Raw genomic sequence first — 22,480 nt, 5'->3', positions numbered from 1 at the left:
TTGCAATAGCAAATTGGTACGAACTTTGAAAGCAATACACTTAAAACTAACTATTGAGATTAAAAAACTCAAAACTATATAAATCTCATACTAGAAATTTATCTATTTCAATAGGGGATTTGAGTCCTATACTTTACGCTTGGGATCGTAACACAAACCACCATCACCAAAATCCTGTCGTTCACAGCTTAACACCTCAACACCAGACACAAATTCTGAGGTATGCATGGCTTGAGATAGATCTAATTAAGCTGTTTGCCGCTACCCTAAGGGCTTTGGGCTTGACCATCTCTATCTCAAGTCCTATGTCGTTGCTATTTTGATCAAGCTACATAACCACGTTTGAAACTTTATATGCTGAAATCATCAGTTCATATGAAACTCAGCTGTTCTTCAACATTTTTTGAAAATATTGTATGATACTACTCTTAATCGCTTTCAAAAAACATTATTCTTGAATGCAAGTATCATTTTTGGCGACAACAATGAAATGAATGCTAAGATAGAACTGAAGAACATTTTGATATCATGTCTCACAAAGTCACTGTTGTCTTCATTGGAGATGTTCCTTGAGGAAGATATAGCGGTTGCTGAAGGCAATACTTCTAGTATCGCATCTGCTAGATCTGTGATGACAGAACACATGCAGTTGAGGGCAGGAAAACATCCCCACTTTTGATTGCCACATTCAAGAGCTAACTCCCTGTGCTCCATGTAAATCCCTTCAAGGGCTTCTATGCATTCACTCACAGAGCTGCCGTTGTACATACTACAATTAATTTAACTCTGTATATTGCCATTTTAGTGCTCATATCAACACGCAAAATTGATATTTTTGTAACAAGTCATGTACCAGACTGAAAATGCCAGAAGACTCATGACAACATTTTGGCCTAGCCCAAGGAGAGCTTCATCAGTGCAGGAATTAAGCAACCAAACATTAGAGTGCCCAACCTAATGAAGATGAACAAAAAATATGAGATCAAGAAAGTCGGTAGAAAGCAGTTGTGACAATACTCATAATTAAGGGCGGACAAGAAAGATGCAAACTAAAACATATGAAATTGGGTTTCACAATCAAACCTGGTATGCCAAAATATGATCGTTGACAAATCATCAGCTTTCCAATTTCTGCATTCCATGCATTCCATCTGGTCTTTGCATGGATCACCAACATTCTCAACACAAATGATTGGTCAAATTATCACACTATCTCAAGACAGTGGCATCGTCATGAATTCTCAAATGAGATCTCACAAAGCCATTGTTGTCTTCATTGGAGTTGTCCCTTGAGGAAGATATAGCAATTGCTGAAGGTAAGGCTTCTAGTGCAGCATCTGCCAGACCATGTGTGCAGTTCAGGGCGGGTACATGTCCCCAGTTTTGAATGCCAGATTCAGGAGCCAACTTCCGTCACTCCATACCAATCTCTCCCAGTGTTTATACCTGCTGACTCACAAGGCTGCATTTGTAAACACAACAATTAATTTAACTCTGTAGATAGCCATTTTAGTGCTCATATTGACACACGAAAATGCTAAATTTGTAACTAGTCATGCTCCTGACTGGAACAGCCAGAGGACTCATAACTCCTTTTTGGCTGAGCTCATCAAGAACTTCATCAGTGTAGGGCTTCAGCCATTGTATCAGCCCTACTAGACTCTAACGAAACAAAAGAAGGGGAAAGGGATGAAAAACCAAAGAATAACTAACCAAACAGTTTAGTACCCAACCTAATGATAAGAGTGCTCATAATCTAGGGAAGACAAGAAAGTAGGAAGCTAAAACTTAACACAGTTGGATTTCTTTTAAAGTAAAACCTGGTATACCAGAGTATGATCATTGCAACTCCTCACCCTTTCAGGTTCTGCACAGTTAGGTAGATACACTCCTCCATCTGGTCTCTGTAAATATCGCCAGCATTCTCGACAAAACTAACTGGTACTCCATGGGCACTAAAGAAGATCATTACCTGTAGTTTCACATACAGAAGTCGAAAAAGGTGTACAGAGCTTATTACATCAAATGACCCCAACCTAAGCAAGCCAAATTTTATTACATATACTGGTTTTGTTCTGTAAAAGATCCATATAGAAAAGGAGTATCTACTAAGTAAGTTCACCTCCTCAGGATTTAAGAATTTCCGCAACTCTTTCTGAATCAAGTCAGCCACAGACTTGATGTAACCTTCTCGGTGATACCAGGACCTTATGATAGAAACAGGCATCTAAGATAGGTATGCATCTTCCCTGACATATTATTCTCACTCAGAAATGGTTCATGATATACAAATTGATTTACCACAGGCAAGAAATTGGAGAATATTCTAAAATGGAAGCAGTACCTAAATATTTTCTCAAGAACAAGGATGCTTAACCCAATTGTAGAGATAGAGAACTGCAGATAAAGTGGCTACACAACGAGCTTTGTAATTTTGTCTCTCTTAATCTGCCAAATGTAGCGAAATTTTGAACTATCAGGACACTGACAATTTTAAGATAGAAAGGGGCCATTCTTATCATAAAGCAGTAGTTAAAACTTGTTGTCCTAAAATAATGCAATTGAACACTAGAAAGAAGCTTAGAAATAGAAAAAAAGGGCAACCTATCTCTTGCTTTGTCTTTGTTTTTTCTGTTTTTCAATTATTTTCAAAAGAGTTTAAAAACTGATCCATGAAATCACATTTAACGAAACAAAAGGATACAAGCTCATAAACCACATGACAGTTCAATGAGAGGAAAAAAGGTGAGAAGACTAAAACCTACCTTGTAATACCCTCAGGTATATTCCAGGGGTAATTATGTCTTTTGACCCTGTTTTGAGATTTTTCTCATTTTAATATATATATGTAGGGGTGTGCTTTATATATATATATATATATATGCATAAATAAATATATATATATATATATAAATGCAAAAAAGGGCAAAAAGGGAAAAGAGAAAAAAAAAAAAGAAAGAGATAAGGTTTATATATAAAGGGAGAGTAAAGTCAACAAAGGATATCATCTCATTTTTTTTCTATCATCTTCTTCTCCCGTAAAGCTCCAGCAGCCAGCCTCCTTTCATGTTCTTTTCTTTGCTTTCTTGAAGCCAAAGGAAGAAGTTGAAGGAATATTAGAAGATAAAATAAGGAGAAAAGAAAAGGAAGCACTTGGAAGCTTTGGTAACCAAAGATCTCCTTCCTTCTTCTTTCATCTATGTTTATATGCATGTTATGTGAATATGTTAGAGTGTTTTGGTATTGATTTAAAGTGATCTTGGTGATAAAGGAAGCAAAACAAAGAGGAGGAAGCCAACTTTCAAAGATTTGGCTTAAAGCAAGGTAAGGGGTTTCCTCCTTGATATGTGATATGTTTTAGGGTTTTGGTTCCTTAGATCTATATTATATATGTTGATTTTGATGTTGAGGAATGTTGTTTTGCCATTTGGGATGTCTATGTATGTGATTTTGTTCATGGCAGAAAGTTACAGAATATTTACAGTTTTTGCCACTGAGTTCGTCCCATGTTTTGGCTGTCTTATTGAATGACTTATGAGTGCTATTATATCTTGTTGGAAAGATATTTGAATCCTCTTTCCAATGATATATAGCTTGTATGAATTAGAGATCATTTGGACTGTTAAAGATTGTATAAACCGAAAGGACTGTTTTACTAAAGAAAAACAGGGGAGGCAGTTTTTGCCACTGAATTTATCTGCTGTTTTGACTGCCTGATTGAATGAATTATGAGTGCTATTATAGCTTGTTGGAAAGATCTTTGAATCCTCTTTTCAACGATATATAGTTTGTATGAATTAGAAACCATTTGGGCTGGTAAATTGTATAAAAAGTATGCTGCCCTGCTAAATGTCTGTTCTGTGAACAGTATTTCGTAATTTTATCACTGAGTTTAGCTCACGTTTTGACCGCCTTATCTATTGAATTATGAGTGCTATTATAGGTCGTTGGAAAGATCTGTGAATCCTCTTTTCAATGATATATAGCTTGTATGAATTAGAAACCGTTTGAGATGTTAAATTGTATGAAAAAGAAGGTTGCCCTGTTAAATGACTGTTCTGTGAACAGTGTTTCGCAATTCTGGGCAAGAAAGAAAGAAAAGGAAGAAGAAAGGAAAGAAAGGAAAGGAAAGGAAAGAAAAGAAGGAAAGAAAAAGAAAGAAAAATAAGAAAAAGAATTTGGGACTCAAGATTTAGGGGTCGTCCCAAGAGTAATGTCTGGTGAGTTATGAATAAAATTAAATGGAAGCAAATTTAGTAAAATATAAGACCCGTATGTATGCTATAAACTATGAGGGGGCACTTTACACTACACCGCCCGCAGTAGGGCACGTCCGCAGTAGGACACGTCCGTAGTAGGACATAGACCTCCAGTAGGGTCCGCTCGCAGTAGAGCATGCTCGCAGTAGAGCTTAATTCAGAGTCAGAAATAGTGTAGTGAAAGAAAAAGAGCTTGAGCTTAAAAAAAAAAAGTGCCAAATCCCTATAGTTAGCTTCCAAAAAGTATTAAATAGACACCAGATGGGACAAAGTATGACCCAAATAGTAAAGAGTGAACTAAATTACCCCCTCAATCTCTTATAGAGGTTAGGATGTGGGGTTGAGTCCCAAAAGTGAGTTAGAACAGGAAAAAATGATAGTTTACTTAATTTTTCCCCTTACTGAGTGTTCTTATCACTCACTCCCTTTTCTTTCCTGATTGCAGGTACAGGTGATCGGGGTAGCTGCGAGGCAGGGTCAGGTCAGCGTAGGTAGATCCGACTGGAGCAGGTTATCTCTGGTTTATATTACATGCATACAGTAGCATGTTCTTATGGACTTTTGACTTTTGAGATTATGGTACAGTTACATATGATTACTCCCTATTTTCAGATACTTTCAGATGAGTCTTCATATGAGTATATACATCTTTTGTTCGCTTCCAGATTTTTAGTTTTCTTGGAATACTTCCTAAACACTTTTAATGATGCGTTTATTTTAAAGTATTTTTAAAAAAGAAAAAAAAATAGACGCTACGAATATTAATTCGTAACATTTCTCCTTCGGTGGGTAGTACTAATAGGGAGGGATGTTACAGTTGGTATCAGAGCATGATTTTGGAACCCAAAAGATGTTTTCTAAAACAAAATGGAGTAATCAAAGTAACACAGAGATGAAATACCCTTCAGCCACGCTGACCACCCTCGCAGCCGATCACTGTAAGTTAGGTTTTCATTTATACCTGCTGAGTTTTATGAAACTAATGTGTTCATTTTCAGGACCTATGAGTCAAACACCAGCAGATCCATCTCAGAGGGGCCAGAATGAAGGAGCAGCCCCTCAGGTACCCCAGGGGGCACTCAGTGCACATGATGTGTGAGAGATTTTCAGAGAGATGATGAGAGAGCACAAAGGTGCTCCTACACAGGGAAGTGAGACGGCTCATACGCCGCCAATCCAGGGGCATGATATGAGGGAGGTTACTTCAGCATCTACAACAGCCCCAGTGAGGACTCAGTTGCATCCTATTTTTAACCTCCCTAGTATGCACCAACCTCAAAAATTTGATGGTGCAAGAGACCCATTAGCAGCTGAAGAGTGGTTGGAATCAGTAGAGAGTGCCATGGCCTTGTTTGACATGACTGACCAAGAAAGAGTGAGATATGCCACTTATCTTTTCAAGTCAGGGGCAAGAATATGGTGGAACTTAGTCAGGGAGACGGTCAATGTCTCAGAAATGACATGGACAGAGTTTAGGCACCGATTCGAGGCAGAGTACAGAGGCGCCGATGTTACTTGTATCAGGGCCCAGGAGTTTATCAGTCTAGTGCAAGGGACAGACTCTGTAAAAGAATATTCCACAAAGTTTAATCAATTGTCCCAGTATGCCCCTGAGATAGCTAGCACAGAAATGGGGCGTATGCAGAAGTTTGTGTATGGGCTGGATCCAGAGATAGCTCGAGACGTTATGATCGGGGCGCAGCCACCCAGAACTTATGCAGAGGCCCTTGATAGAGCTTTGAGGGCAGAGGTTTTTGTTAGGAGGAGGTTTGGTCAGACTACAGGGCAAAAAGTTACACCTCCTTCTACCATGCCAGCTCCCCCGGTGAGTAGTGGTTCAGCTTCAGTACAGAGAGGCCCTCCTCCAGAGCGAGACAGGAAAGGTAAACGACCTCTCCAGTTCAGAGGCATGAAAAAGAACTGGAAGAGTGGAAAGAAACAAAGAGTACCTGAGATACCAGCTTGTCAGAAATGTGGGAAGCACCACAGAGGAGAGTGTTTGACAGGTCAGGCAGTTTGTTTCAGATGTCGTCAGCCTGGACATATTGCTCATTTCTGCACAGCTGCCCCAGTGAGAGTAGAGCAGCAGCAGCCTATAGGAGGGGCCACAACCAGAGTTTATACGATCACCCAGGGCCCAGCAGAGGCTAACCCATCAGCAGTCACGGGTCAGATTCTCTATCTTGATACTCCTATTTATGTTTTAATTGATTGTGGGGCTACTCATTGTTTTATAGCCAAGAGTTTGCTTGAGAGGTTAAAGTTACAACCTGTTAGAATAGCCTAGAGGATTATGATTGAGTTGCCTGATGGGGGGTCAGTCATTAGTGAGATGATGCTACTAGGACAAAGTATTATGATTCAGGGTCGACAGTTACTAGTGGACCTGATTGTGTTCGAAATGCCAGATTTTGACATGATTTTAGGGATGGACTTTTTGGGGAGATACGGAGCTGAAATTGATTGTAAAAAGAAGAAAGTGAGATTTAACCTAGACTCTGGAGATCAATTCGAGTTCGGTGAGGGTCATATCCGGAGTTTAATGATCAGTATGTTAAAAGCTAGTAAAATGTTGAAAAAGGGGTGTACAGGGTATTTGGCTCATATAGTGAGCAAGGTTGAGTCAGGCCCAACTATTGAGGAAACACCAGTGGTACGTGAGTTTCCAGATGTGTTTCCAAGTGAGCTACCGAGATTAGCTCCTAAGCGAGAGGTTGAGTTTAGCATAGAGTTGGCACCTGGCACAGCACCTATTTCAAGAGCACCCTATCGAATGGCCCCTGCCGAGTTACAGGAATTGAAAAAGCAGCTTCAAGAGTTATTAGAACATGGTTTTATCAGACTGAGCCATTCTCCTTGGGGAGCTCCCATCCTATTTGTGAAAAAGAAAGACGGGTCTATGAGAATGTGCATTGATTACAGAGAGTTAAATAAAGCCACAGTTAAGAATAAGTACCCGTTACCCAGGATTGATGATCTATTTGATCAGTTGAAGGGATCCGTGGTCTTCTCCAAGATAGATTTGAGATCTGGTTATCACCAGGTGAGAGTAACAGAGAAGGATATACCCAAGACAGCTTTCCGAACGAGGTATGGCCATTTTGAGTTTGTAGTGATACCATTCGGATTGACAAATGCCCCTGCAGTATTTATGGATTTGATGAACAGGGTATTTCACGACTGTCTGGATAAATTTATTGTGGTATTCATTGATGATATCTTAGTATATTCTTGTAGTCGAGAGGAGCATGAACAACACTTGAGATTTACCCTCCAGAGATTGAGAGAGAAATAACTATATGCCAAATTCTCAAAATGTGAATTTTGGCTAGATAGAGTTACCTTTTTGGGGCATGTGATTTCAGCAGAGGGTATATCAGTGGATCCCAGTAAGATTGAGGCAATAGTTGAATGGCAGAGACCAAAGACAGTCAAAGAGGTTCGTAGTTTCCTAGGTTTGGCAGGGTATTATCGGAGGTTTGTGGAAGGATTTGCCAGATTAGCTAAACCTCTTACAACCCTCACGAAGAAAGCAATGCCATTTCAGTGGTCAGATGTCTGTGAGACAAGCTTCCAAGAATTGAAAAGAAGATTGACTACTGCTCCGGTGTTAGCACTTCCAGAGGAGGGAGTTGAGTATGATTTATACACTGATGCCTCACACGGTGGTTTAGGAGCAGTGTTGATGCAGCGAGGCAAGGTGATAGCATATGCCTCAAGACAATTGAAAGAATTTGAAACTCGATACCCCACTCATGATTTGGAGTTAGCAGCGGTGGTTTTTGCTTTAAAAATCTGGAGACACTATTTGTATGGGGTAAAATGTAATATTTATACTGATCATAAGAGCCTCAGATATTTCTTCACTAAGAAAGAATTAAATATGAGGCAGAGGCGATGGCTCGAGCTAGTAAAAGACTATGATTGTGATATTAAATACCATCCAGGCAAGGCTAATGTGGTTGCAGACGCCCTCAGTAGAAACGTGATGATATCACAATTGACGGTCCAGAGAGAAATTCAGAGAGAGATGGACCGAGAGCAGATTGAGCTCGTGATTGGAGCCTTCGCCAGATTAGAGATTCAGCCTACTCTCATAGATGAAATTCGAGAGGCTCAGACACAAGATGAATGGTGTCAACAGAAAATTCAGAAAGTGGAAAAAGGTCTCGAGGTAGATTTTCAAGTATCGAATGAAATTCTCAAATTTAGAGATCGAGTGTATGTTCCCCAGATAACTGAATTGAGACAGAGAATTCTTACAGAAGCTCATAGTTCTCTTTACACTGCCCACCCTGGGGGTGTAAAGATGTATCAGGACTTAAAAAGGCATTTTTGGTGGTTAGGCATGAAAAAGGATATAGGTGAGTTTGTTACTAGATGTCTCACCTGTCAGCAAATTAAGGCCGAACACCAGAGACCTGCAGGGTTACTTCAGCCTCTACCTATTCCAGAATGGAAATGGGAGCATATCTCCATGGACTTCATTAGTGGACTCCCTAGAGCTCAGAATGGATGTAATGCTATTTGGGTGATTGTTGATAGATTAACCAAGTCAGCTCATTTCCTGTCCATCAAAGATATTACTAACACAGATCAGTTGGGGAGATTATATGTTAGAGAGATTATTAGATTACATGGTGTACCCAGGACCATAGTATCTGATCGTGATACAAGATTTGTATCAGCTTTCTGGAAGAGTCTCCAAAGATCCTTGGGTACTAATTTGGCATTTAGTACAGCCTATCATCCTCAAACAGATGGTCAGACGGAGAGGGTTAATCAGATTTTGGAAGACATGTTGAGAGCTTGTTGCTTGGATCATAAAGCTACGTGGGTAGAAATGTTGCCCTTGGTGGAGTTTGCTTACAATAATAGCTATCAGACGACTATTCAGATGGCACCTTATGAGGCATTATATGGTAGGAGGTGTCGTTCTCCTCTTCACTGGGATGAGATAGGAGAGAGAGATGTGTTATCCCGATCCCTTGGGCTTGAATTGACCCAGAAAATGATTGATGATGTCCAACTGATCAGGCAGAGAATAAAACAGGCTCAGGATCGACAGAAAAGCTATGCAGATCATCGACGTCGAGACTTGGAATTCAATGTAGGTGAATTTGTATTTGTAAAGGTTGCTCCATTTAAGCATTTGATGAGATTCGGAAAGAAGGGAAAGCTAGCTCCCAGATTTATTGGTCCATATGAGATACTTGATAGAGTTGGTAAAGTGGCTTACAGATTAGCCTTACCAGCGAGTATGGACCGGATTCATGATGTATTTCATGTCTCATCGTTAAGAAAATGTCTTGGTGATCATTCCCAGGTTGTGAATACAGAAGATATTAAGTTATCAGAAGACCTTAGTTATGAAGAAAAACCGATTCAGGTACTTGACAGAAGAATTAAACAACTAAGGAACCGACAGATTCCTTTAGTAAAAGTCTTATGGACAAACCAGAAGACAGAGGAGGCTACCTGGGAAATGGAGCAAACCATGAAGGAGAAGCATCCAGAGTTATTTTTGTGAATTCCGAGGACGGAATTTTTGTGAGGGGGGAAGAGTTGTAATACCCTCAGGTATATTCCAGGGGTAATTATGTCTTTTGACCCTGTTTTGAGATTTTTCTCATTTTAATATATATATGTAGGGGTGTGCTTTATATATATATATATATGCATAAATAAATATATATATATATATATATATAAATGCAAAAAAGGGCAAAAAGGGAAAAGAGAAAAAAAAAAAAGAAAGAGATAAGGTTTATATATAAAGGGAGAGTAAAGTCAACAAAGGATATCATCTCATTTTTTTTCTATCATCTTCTTCTCCCGTAAAGCTCCAGCAGCCAGCCTCCTTTCATGTTCTTTTCTTTACTTTCTTGAAGCCAAAGGAAGAAGTTGAAGGAATATTAGAAGATAAAATAAGGAGAAAAGAAAAGGAAGCACTTGGAAGCTTTGGTAACCAAAGATCTCCTTCCTTCTTCTTTCATCTATGTTTATATGCATGTTATGTGAATATGTTAGAGTGTTTTGGTATTGATTTAAAGTGATCTTGGTGATAAAGGAAGCAAAACAAAGAGGAGGAAGCCAACTTTCAAAGATTTGGCTTAAAGCAAGGTAAGGGGTTTCCTCCTTGATATGTGATATATTTTAGGGTTTTGGTTCCTTAGATCTATATTATATATGTTGATTTTGATGTTGAGGAATGTTGTTTTGCCATTTGGGATGTCTATGTATGTGATTTTGTTCATGGCAGAAAGTTACAGAATATTTACAGTTTTTGCCACTGAGTTCGTCCCATGTTTTGGCTGCCTTATTGAATGAATTATGAGTGCTATTATATCTTGTTGGAAAGATATTTGAATCCTCTTTCCAATTATATATAGCTTGTATGAATTAGAGATCATTTGGACTGTTAAAGATTGTATAAACCGAAAGGACTGTTTTACTAAAGAAAAACAGGGGAGGCAGTTTTTGCCACTGAATTTATCTGCTGTTTTGACTGCCTGATTGAATGAATTATGAGTGCTATTATAGCTTGTTGGAAATATCTTTGAATCCTCTTTTCAATGATATATAGTTTGTATGAATTAGAAACCATTTGGGCTGGTAAATTGTATAAAAAGTATGCTGCCCTGCTAAATGTCTGTTCTGTGAACAGTATTTCGTAATTTTATCACTGAGTTTAGCTCACGTTTTGACCGCCTTATCTATTGAATTATGAATGCTATTATAGGTTGTTGGAAAGATCTTTGAATCCTCTTTTCAACGATATATAGCTTGTATGAATTAGAAACCGTTTGGGATGTTAAATTGTATGAAAAAGAAGGTTGCCCTGTTAAATGACTGTTCTGTGAACAGTGTTTCGCAATTCTGGGCAAGAAAGAAAGAAAGAAAGAAAGAAAGAAAGAAAGAAAGAAAAGGAAGAAGAAAGGAAAGAAAGGAAAGGAAAGGAAAGAAAAGAAGGAAAGAAAAAGAAAGAAAAATAAGAAAAAGAATTTGGGACTCAAGATTTAGGGGTCGTCCCAAGAGTAATGTCTGGTGAGTTATGAATAAAATTAAATGGAAGCAAATTTAGTAAAATATAAGACCCGTATGTATGCTATAAACTATGAGGGGGCACTTTACACTACACCGCCCGCAGTAGGGCACGTCCGCAGTAGGACACGTCCGTAGTAGGACATAGACCTCCAGTAGGGTCCGCTCGCAGTAGAGCATGCTCGCAGTAGAGCTTAATTCAGAGTCAGAAATAGTGTAGTGAAAGAAAAAGAGCTTGAGCTTAAAAAAAAAAAGTGCCAAATCCCTATAGTTAGCTTCCAGAAAGTATTAAATAGACACCAGATAGGACAAAGTATGACCCAAATAGTAAAGAGTGAACTAAATTACCCCCTCAATCTCTTATAGAGGTTAGGATGTGGGGTTGAGTCCCAAAAGTGAGTTAGAACAGGAAAAAAGGATAGTTTACTTAATTTTTCCCCTTACTGAGTGTTCTTATCACTCACTCCCTTTTCTTTCCTGATTGCAGGTACAAGTGATCGGGGTAGCTGCGAGGCAGGGTCAGGTCAGCGTAGGTAGATCCGGCTGGAGCAGGTTATCTCTTGTTTATATTACATGCATACAGTAGCATGTTCTTATGGACTTTTGACTTTTGAGATTATGGTACAGTTACATATGATTACTCCCTATTTTCAGATACTTTCAGATGAGTTTTCATATGAGTATATACATCTTTTGTTCGCTTTCAGATTTTTAGTTTTCTTGGAATACTTCCTAAACACTTTTAATGATGCGTTTATTTTAAAGTATTTTTAAAAAAGAAAAAAAAATAGACGCTACGAATATTAATTCGTAACATTTCTCCTTTGGTGGGTAGTACTAATAGGGAGGGATGTTACATACCTCCTCTGTAAACGGGTAACAATACCTCATTCCAATATAGAAGTTGACAGGTAAGTTCTTTGCTTCCAGGGCAATTCTAAGAGCATGTGCCTGCAACAAGTTTTTCAAATTACAATACACCATATTACAGACAAAACTGAAGGACAAAAATGAAAAAAAAATAGAGCACAGATTTTCTAAGTAAAAATTTAGAAAAAGAGGAAGAAAATAGATAAAATGCAATGGACAAACATGGCCCAAACATAAACAATGCCACAAATAGCAGGACATGTCAAACTGTAGAACAGAAATTAAATTTGCCAAGGGCCATTGAATAAACTGAAATAACCTGGGAAGGCGTATGATGTCCTTTATTAAGAAAAAAAGAAAATCGGTGTAAAAGTAACACTTTAAAGGTACAAATATAAAAAGAGATAATAATTTTAAGAACAAAGAAAGGAGGGACAATCTGAATTACCGGATCTGCAAATAAATTATACAAAAATGTCTGAACAGCGTGAACTGTCTCTGGCTCCAAGATTCAGATGTAACACTCCAACCTTATTTTCGGTGGCATGTCAATGGACTGATATTCTGCATGCTCATCTCAAGCTGCAATTCCATGCTCTGTTTTCCCCTGGATTTTCCATTACAATTTTCTGATATCAATCTAAACCAAGAATGTTGTGATTATGGTAAGGAGGAATCAAGCCGCTGAAGGATGAAAAAAGTATTTTACATCCAATTATTGTTCAAAAAGTATAAATATTTAAAGCACTCAAGGCCTTTGCTACACTAATCCTGGTTTATGTGGATAGCTTGTTCACTTTTTGTATCATCCCCTGCTCAAAATACTACTTTTGAATAAAGCCAAAACTAATAATGCCGTGGAAGGGAAAACTATCACACTTTCCCAAGACATTGGCATCATCATAAATTCTCAAACGAGATCTCACAAATTTATTGTCATCGTCACTTGTGGAAGACATAGCTGTTGCTGAAGGTAAGGCTGCTAGTATTGCATCTGCCCGATCCATGATGTAGGGAGATGTGCATTTGAGGGTAGGTACACATCACTGATTTTGAATGCCAGACACAAGAGCCAACTCCTTGTACACCATGGCAATCTCACAAAGCTACAATTGTAAATACAACAATTAATTTAACTCTGTAGATAGCCATTTTAGTGCTGATATCGACATACAAAATTGCTATTTTTGCAACTAATCATGTACCTGACTGGAAATGCCAGAAGACTCATAACACCTTTTTGGCCAAGCTCAACTAGAACTTCATCAGCATAGGAATTAACCAACCAAAGAATATAGTGCCCAACCTAATAAAGAGGGAAAAAAATCTGAGATCAAGAAAGTTGGTGGACAGCAGTTGTGACAGTGCTCATAATTAAGGGGGGACAAAAAAGATGGAAGCTAAAACTTATGAAATTGGGTTTTACAATCATACCTTGTATGCCAGAGTATGATCGTTGCTAAAACATCGGCTTTCCAATTTCTGCACTCCTCCGTCTGCTCTTTGTAAGGGTGACTAGCATTCTCAACATGACTGACCGGTACTCCATGGGCAATAAAGAATGTCATTACATGTAGTTCCACATATAGAAGTCAAACAAAGGTTGCAGAGAGAAAAACTCATCAAATGACCACAACCCAGGAATGGATACATGTACTGATTTTGTGCTGCAAAAGAACCATATGGAGGAAGAGTATCTAGTAATTAAATGCGCCTCCTCAGGCTTTGAGAATATCTCCAACTCTTTCTGAATCAAGTCAAGCCATAGACTTGATGTAACCTTCTCAGTGATAACAGGACCATATGATAGAACCAAGCATCCTTGATAGGTAAGCATCTTCCCTGACATATTATTATCACTCAGATTTGGTTTATGATGTACAAATTGATTTACCACAGGCAAGAAATTACAGAATATACTAAAACAGTAGCAGCACCTCAATATTCTCTTCATAGTATGGATGCTTGACCCAGTTGTAGAGATAGAGAGCCGCGGATAAGATCCTCGGCTGAAACAAAGCAAGTTTCATCTTGGTTAAGCTAGGAATACCATCTTCTCTGTTGATGCAAGCAGCAGCCTTTTCTCCTTTCTCATTCATGATTATTTCTTATAGATACCTGTTTTCAAGCTTGCTTTTACCTCAATTTTCTATTACAAAAACAATAGAATTGTATCAGAATGACAAATTAAATACGTATTAGAGCTATATCGGCGAGAGTGAGGGAATTCAGTACCTAGAATAAATAAGCTTATGAAATGTCTCTCCTCTGGTAAGTGTTCATTGGCATGCCACCTTGCCACACTGAATTTGCCCACCTATTTGCGATATTGATAATGCATAATCATTAGTCCTGCAGTAAGGATTCTAATCGTTGGTATTCCCAGTAAAAATTTAATAAATCAAAATTCAATAGTATATAAATTGCAAATGATATCAAAAACCTCCTCAGCTTGTCTGCTCTTCTTTTTCTGCTAAAAATCCATGCTCTGTATTCCCCTGCATTTTCTGTTACAATTTTCTATTATGAGTCTAAACAAACTATATTGTCATTATGGCAAGGGGGCATCAAGCCACTGAAGAAAGAAAAAGGCATTTTACATCCTGTTCAAATATTATAAATATTTACAATTGAATTGAATTCTTATGTAAACATCCAAGGCTATTGCATTGCTACGAAATGAAGGTTAAACACAATTCCCATTTTGCGCTTTTCCAGTTATAATCTCTGCTCCGGATGCCAGTCTTGTTCTACAAAGCATTAACAAACTTCAGTTGTCAATAATAATTATGACAAAACTATAACCAAGTTTGATTTAGTAGAGAGTAAATTTCCTCTTTGAAGTTCATTAATCAATATTAAATGAATGTTTAATTTCATTGTAATTATTATAAAAATTTGATGAACGTGGTTCACACCAGTATGCATTGCAGAATCAAGTCTGAGTTGCTGTATTTTCATCCTTCCTCTTCTTCTGCTTCTTCTACTTCGTCTCCAGCTTCATCACTGTCTTCTGTGATTCAAACAAAAGAGAAACATCTAATGAGAGCTGTTTCAAATATTGAACACTTGTATGCCAGCATAATAAGGACATATTTCAAACCAGCGTATGACACGTGTCTCCTCACTGAAATTACCCGCCTGTGTTTAGTATTGATAATTCATAAAAATATGATATGACTAGAGACTACCCAAACAAGAATAATAATTTGTTAATTGATTTAGTGAAACATAAATCATTCATACCTCTTGTTGTCTTCTAATTTTCTCCTGCAAAACAATTCACATTTTTCCATTATTTATTATTTCTCTAACAAAATAACCATATCTATTATCATGTCTAAATTATTAATTTTCAAATGCAATTTATTAAAAATATTTACAATTGTTTACAATTAACAATTAATTACTTCACATACCTGTTGTTCTTTGAACAATTGTTGGATTTTAGAGTTAAGGTTGCCCATCCATAGTTCTTTATAAGTGGGAATATATGTCGTAACTTTGTTGAGCTTTGGTGTTAGTTGTTCTCCATAACCAAAGATCTTCATACTTGGACATTTACTGATATGAACTGACTCCAAAACTGGGAATTCGATTGAATATGAACCTGAGCTAAAACATCCAAGGTTGTTCAGTCTGTCAAGGAACAAATCAAACAAACTAGGAAACACAATCTTCTCTATTGATGATGATGATGATGCTTCCTCATTTGTGATTATTTCTTCTAATGTTGAGCATCCAGCTATTGTAAGTCTTCTAAGCTTTACCAGGCTTTTGACTATGGAGGGAGTGAATAGTTTTTTCAATTTGGAGCAATGAGTTATATAAATTGAACATAAGTTTCCCAAACTTGATAAGGTTGTGGTGAGATCTTTCTTTGGTGGTATTAATTCCCCTTCTTCTTTCATTATGAAAATCTCCTCTAAACTACCACAATATTCTATCCTCATATCTTCCAAAGAAACAAGACTTTGCAATAAAGCTCCTGAAAACAACTTAGTTAACTTTGGGCACGTAAACAAACTTAATTTCTTCAAGTTGCATAGGTTTATGAATTGAGTATCACCCATCCATATATGTGTCATATTTGCTAGATCATACAATTTTAGATTCTTTAATGACGAGAGCATCTTTGTTTCTCCATCTACCACCTTAACCTCTTTACAATCAAATATATATACCACTGAATTACACTGAGATACACTCAAATATTCAAGACTTTGAAAGTTCCAAAACAAATTACTTGGAACAATATTCAACAACCTATCGCACCAATTAACAGTCAAATTTTTGAGCTTATTGAAGGACTGGATTGAGGGTTCACCATGACATATTTCAACCAAGTTGGGATTGCCAATGATTAGTAGAAACTCTAAGTTGTGGAAACTTAAATCTGATGAACATTCCAAAATATTTACAAGAAATGTTACCTTCTGATCAAACACTGCTAAACACTTCAGTTCATTCAGCACTCTATTTACCAGATCATGAAAGATGTTGTCCAAACCTTTAATATGTAGATACTCTGTTCTTTCAATTACCAAATTCTTCAAACAATCAAGTAATGTTGAAATGATAATGTCATTATTATATGAGATCATCAAATTTCGTGAATACTCCCTTGAAATAAAATGATCAGCACCTATTATTATTGTAAAGCTTGATAAGTTTTTGAATGGCACATCATTATCAACTAAGAAATTCAGGTTGGGGATAATAATTTGCAAACTAGTTAATCTAGACAAGGATTGTAACTCAGCAAGCTTCGCATTGCTTCTTGAATCTCCTCCATCTCCTTCTAAATCCCAAAGTCTAAAACTTTCCAAAATGTACAACTCCTCTAATTTACAAAGAGAGGATATGACACCAGGTGGTATTCGTGTCAACTCATGACAATAGTTCAAATCTAATAGTCTCAGATGAGTTAATTGGTTAAACGATATAGGGATCTCCCTAACGTTAGAACCACAAAGGCTAAGAATTTTTAGTTTGCTTAGATCTCCAATTATAGATAAGTCACCCAATTTGCAACCATTAAGATACAAAGTTCTAAGGTTTACAAGAAAGGAAAGTGACTCAGGCAATGACAATAATTGAGTTTTACTTAAATCTAGAACTCCAAGATGTTTCATGCCTTGAAAGAAATTGTTCGGGACAACCAATTTGGAATTTTGTTGCAGTAGCAACGATTCCAACTTTGGGCATTCTATCCCATCTGATACCTCTTTAATATCATTTAACATCAATGAAATACACATAAGATCTTCAAATGTATCTCTTTCTGGCCACTCATTCAGACTAATACCAGCTTTCACTAAGAATGTATGGTTGTGTTTGGGTGCTATGATATGTGCAACATCATGAACTACATCATGCATTTTGACAGATTTCTCACCATATTCTTCCCCAATCAATAAAAAAGAAGAGATAAGGTTACTTACAATAGCATGTGTTCTGACTCTAATATCATCAATTGTCCCCAAGCCTTTGAACCATCTCAATCCTGTTCCGTATCTCACTAAGACTTCGACAGGAATTATGAAATCTTCAGGAAACACAGAGCAAAATAAGAAGACAGATTTTTCCTCACTTTCCAGAAAATTGTAACTCCACTCCAAGGATGAAATTACATTTTTATGCATTCCTTCAACATTTGTTGATGTTGACCTTTTAAGTTGTTGCAAAGCATCACGCCACACATACATGCCCCTGTTCTTCAGTGCCCTGGCTAAAGTCACAATTGCAATCGGTAGACCATCACATTCAGCGGTTACTTCTCTTGCGATTGAGCTCAGATTAGAATTTTCAACATCCATGCCAACAAGCTCCTTGAATAGCGCCCATGACTCCTGTTTTGTCAAAGTTCCAACAATAAATGCCTTGTCACAATCCATTTGATCGCATACTTTTTTCCTTCGAGAGGTAAGCATGATCTTACAACCTCCATGGTCCTTCCCAAAAGGAATGCCAATCTCCTCCAATTGAATTCTTCTCCAAATATCATCCAATATTATGAGGATTCGTTTTTCCTCCTTAATTCTCTCCCATAGAGAACTTGCTCTTGCTGATTCAGGACAATCAGATAATGATTTCAGATCCAGCAAGTGAGCAATTTCTCTTTGAATATTCATGATATTTGGGGTTTGGGACACAACCACCATAACTATTGAATCAAACAACTTTTGCTCTTTGGCTAGTATGCCGACTTGTTTCACTAGTGTGGTCTTACCCACACCCCCCATCCCACATATTCCAATTATGCTGACCTTGTCATCTTTCAAGGCCTCCATAATTTCATTCTTGATTGATTCTCTGGATTTGAAAATTCCAGAAAATCCCACAGTTGGAGAGATAATGCCCGCAGGAGGAGGAGCAGGCTGAGATAGAGTTTGGAATTTTCCATGTTCTTGGAGCTGAGTGATCACTGCTGTCTTCTGCTTTGCCTGCTTGCTGAACCGGTAGCACAATCTGAGATTGATGCACCACCCTCTGAAGCACATCTTGTTCGCATTGCCTTCATCTTCCAATAACTTTTGTGCTTCTGCAAAGACATTATCAACCTCTGATATCCAGCTTTGGACATTAGGTAAGATAATTTCTCTGTTTCTTACAGCAGCATCAATTATAACTTGTATGCTGTCTCTTGTAGCCTTGAGTTCGTGAGCTTGCTTTTGTAATGCTTTGATGTTGTCATTGTAGTTGAGCAGGTAACCAATCTGATGGCCTGCTGCATCAAGGAAACGGTTGAAAATAATCTCAGAAATGGAACTCACAGGTGCAGTAACAATTTCCATGATGTAAATTTTTGAGTGTTTCTGATTGTTGAGAGATTGAGGATGAATAATGATGGATAGAATGTAGAAAAGAGAAGAGAATGGTGTGTAATTCTTATCTTATAATGCTTCCATCCTTTTCCTTCTGTCTCAAGGCTTCTGGGTTCCATTCTTTTCAAAGTTGTTTAAGAATCTTTTCAACTATTCTACAAAACAGAGGAAAACAGAGCACTTTTCAACAATTTCCCAAGTTCCTTGTGGTATTTTGGATTTCATATATAGTTTGCCGGCCCCTCAAGGCTTCTTTGATTCCATTAACCTTGCAAGTCATTCTTTGGTTCCATCTTTGCCTTTTCTCTCTACTCAAGGCTACTTGCTTAATATTCTTTTCTTTTATAAAAAATTTACGTATGCAGATTCTTATACTATTTCTACCTTAAAATGAGTTAGCATATTCTTGGTTATGAAAATGTAAATACAATTCAGATTGTTCAGTTGTTGTATCATTAGTAGTGCCACACTGAAATTGCCCACTTATTTGTGATATTGATAATGCATAATCATTAGTGTGCAGCAAGGATTTTAATCGTTGCTATTTCTGGAAAAATTCAGTGAATCAGAATTCAACAGACTATAAATTTGCAAATGATATCTAAAACCTCTTCAGCTTGTCTGTTTTTCTTTTTCCGCTACAAATCCAAGCTCTGTTTTGCCCTGTATTTTCCAATTAATTCCCAAATCAATATCCACATCTATTAATCTTAAACAAATTAGGAAATTGTCCGTTAATTGAATAGTTTCTTCTATAATGGAATGTAAATTCATTTATTAATTTTCCTTATATAAGTTATCACTTAATTATTTATTTTCCTTATGTAACTATGCGGATAACTCATGCTGCGCTTAAATAGCAGAGTAGAAGCATCTGCTCAATTCTCTTAGTATTTCTGATTGTGGGTTTGTCTTCTTCTGCTTTCACTGCAGGTAGGATTCCTTATCACCAAAAAATAAAATAAAAGCTTATCAATTTGAGTTTGCATTTTTTTTAGGTGATTTTATGTGGTAGTGATTGAATCTGTTGCCGTTTTGGATAATTATGCAGATGATGTCTTTGGATCTCTTGCAGGCAGAAACCTTGGTCAAGGTAAGAATTTTGTGTTTAGTACTTAAAATGGGCATGTGCATTGAGAAATATTATGTTCATGTTAATATGTTGCACAATTATTATGCAGATTGCCCTGTGGATAGGGTTGGATTCGAACTGAGTTAAACTCAAACTTGAACTTTGCTCAATTACCATTAAAACGAGCCCAAGCTACCAAAAAATTCAATACTCGAGCCCGAGCTGCTTGCGAGCTTGACTTGAGTAGGCTCAATGACCCTGATCACGAGCTGAGCTTGGCAAGCTTAATCAAGTCTGTTCAAAACTCATGTGCTTATGTCTTCTTTTCAATAATCTAAAACTAAATTGAACTATAATAACTCATCTATTAAATCGAATCACATAAATATCATTATTTCAATTAAAATTTATAAAGCAACAAAAAAAAAAAAAAAGAAACAACAAAAACTATGGAATTCCTCATCATTCAGAATATGGAATATGTATTATTAAGTTCAAAGGTACTTAATTTTATTAAGAAAAAAATTCTTAAGAACTAAAATACAATTAACAATAACATTATATAAAGAACAAACCTCAATTTTATTAAATACAACAAACAAAGATGAATGATATTCCTTAAAAGGTACACAAATAACACTATATAAAGAGGTAGTAGTCTCAATCCAGAGATTTAAACATGTTAAAATATATCTAATTCATCAAAATGAAAATTATTGAGATAATTATTTTGTACCTTGCAATTGAATATTAGAGCTTGTTTACTGATTGATGCAACTGTAACTTTGTTCTCCAGTAAGCAGAGATGAATTTAGAGTTTTGTGAAATGTTAGCTGTTGTAGTAGATTCAATTATTCAATAAGGGTTCTGATTTGCCCATGCTGTTAACCCACTCATTCAAACCCCATCTTTTCTTGGCTCTTGTTTTGTTTCTTTCTATTTATTCCTTCTCTCTTTGCCACATCCAAATAAGTAATTTTTATGAACTATTTACTCACAGCCACAACTAGCTTTGAGTTTCTGTTTAAACATACAATTCATTTCTTTGGTCTAATAAACACTGAACAGGCTTTGTTTGTTGTTTTCTTTTGCTTCTGAGTAACAATTCATCTGTGTCTCTTTGCATGCTTGGAAAATAGATATGACAATATATGAACTGACAGATGCACAGTCATATGGGATTTTCAATCTTTCAATCTAGCTTCTTCTTTTAAAAGACTAGAAGGACAACGTCCCACCCAGCTTGAGAAATGAGAATGGGCGAGCTGCCTTGGCTCGTGAGCTAAGCCGAGCTGTTTGGCTCAAAGCTCAAACTCAGGCTTGAGCTCATTTATGTGTGACTCGTTTTGGGATTACTTGAGCTCGAGCTCGACTCAAATCCAACCCTACTTGCAGACTTTAAGTCTCTAGATTTCACCATCCTCACAACCCAGTGCAAACGACCAAAGTTCCCAGCCACTAGCTGTTGTAAGGATTTTAAGGACTGCGCTTGCTCTTATGTTGACGCAATTAACGACCCAACAACAGGATGCGCCGCAGTCTTGTTTGACTACATTATGCAAATGGGACATTACCCTCCTGATTTCAAGCCCAGTGTCGAGAAGGTGACAAAGTAATCTCATGCCCACCCCACCCGTAATCAACTCAAACGTTGGCACTAGCAATATTTTGTAAAACAATATATTTATTTACAAAACAATATTATTCTTCTGACATTATATATATGATAATCTGCCCCTTTTATGTCCATAGGATCACAGAAATCTGACTCTTATTATATCGTACTTGTACTTGCTTCAACTCACAAGATACAATTATAAAATCTTTAGATTACTATAAAATATGACTACTCATACAAGAATAATAATTTGTTATTGAAACATGATTCATTCCCATTTAGATTCTCGCTTTTTAATTTCCTTCTGCAAAACAAACCAGATTTTTAGATAATTTGTCTCTGACTGACTAAATATTTTTTTAAGAAGACATCACCTATTATCATGTCAAGATTATTTTCAAAAACAATTTCTTAAGCTTTGTGTTATTTGTTCTCCATAACCAAAGTCTACTGAGATTTACTAAACTTTGTTAAGGAAGATACAACGGTCGCTGAAGGTTAGGCTTCTAGTGCAGCATCTGCCAGACCCAGATCCTCCATGCAGAAAGATGTGCATTTGAGGGCAGGTGCATGTCGCCTGTTTTGAATGCTGGACTCAAGAGCATGTCAATCTGTTTTAAGTGTTTATATGTACCCACTCACAAAGCTGCAATTGTAAATACAACAATTAATTTAACTCTGTAGATAGCCATTTTAGTGCTCATATTGACATACGAAATTTGCTATTTTTGTAACTAGTAATGTACCTGGCTGGAACTGCCAGAAGACAATTGGGACACATTTCTAGCCA

The 22,480-nt window shown here is 37.1% G+C and overlaps 1 protein-coding gene and 1 pseudogene across 1 annotated transcript; both read right to left on the bottom strand.

The window, feature by feature from the left end:
• Positions 1-409: 409 nt before the first annotated feature.
• LOC123201848 lies at positions 410-14,272 on the bottom strand (annotated as a pseudogene).
• Positions 14,273-15,156: 884 nt separating this feature from the next.
• Positions 15,157-18,970, bottom strand: LOC123201839 (disease resistance protein SUMM2-like). The gene is made up of 2 exons (XM_044617406.1): positions 15,593-18,970; positions 15,157-15,222 (listed from the first exon to the last, which is right to left on the bottom strand). The coding sequence occupies exons 1-2, from the start codon at positions 18,968-18,970 to the stop codon at positions 15,157-15,159; spliced, it is 3,444 nt and encodes a 1,147-aa protein (XP_044473341.1).
• Between the last annotated feature and the right edge of the window lie 3,510 nt (positions 18,971-22,480).

Source organism: Mangifera indica, chromosome 2 (assembly GCF_011075055.1).
Source record: "Mangifera indica cultivar Alphonso chromosome 2, CATAS_Mindica_2.1, whole genome shotgun sequence".
NCBI classification, from domain to species: domain Eukaryota; kingdom Viridiplantae; phylum Streptophyta; class Magnoliopsida; order Sapindales; family Anacardiaceae; genus Mangifera; species Mangifera indica.
This window is presented reverse-complemented; position numbering and strand designations above follow the sequence as displayed.

Bases quoted from the DNA above. Each gene is read 5' to 3' on its own strand.
- LOC123201839 (XM_044617406.1), bottom strand. From the start codon at position 18,970: ATGGAAATTGTTACTGCACCTGTGAGTTCCATTTCTGAGATTATTTTC. The intron at 15,223-15,592 runs GTATGTGAAGTA...TATTTGAAACAG, and splicing joins AATTGTTCAAAGAACAACAG to CTCTCATTAGATGTTTCTCT.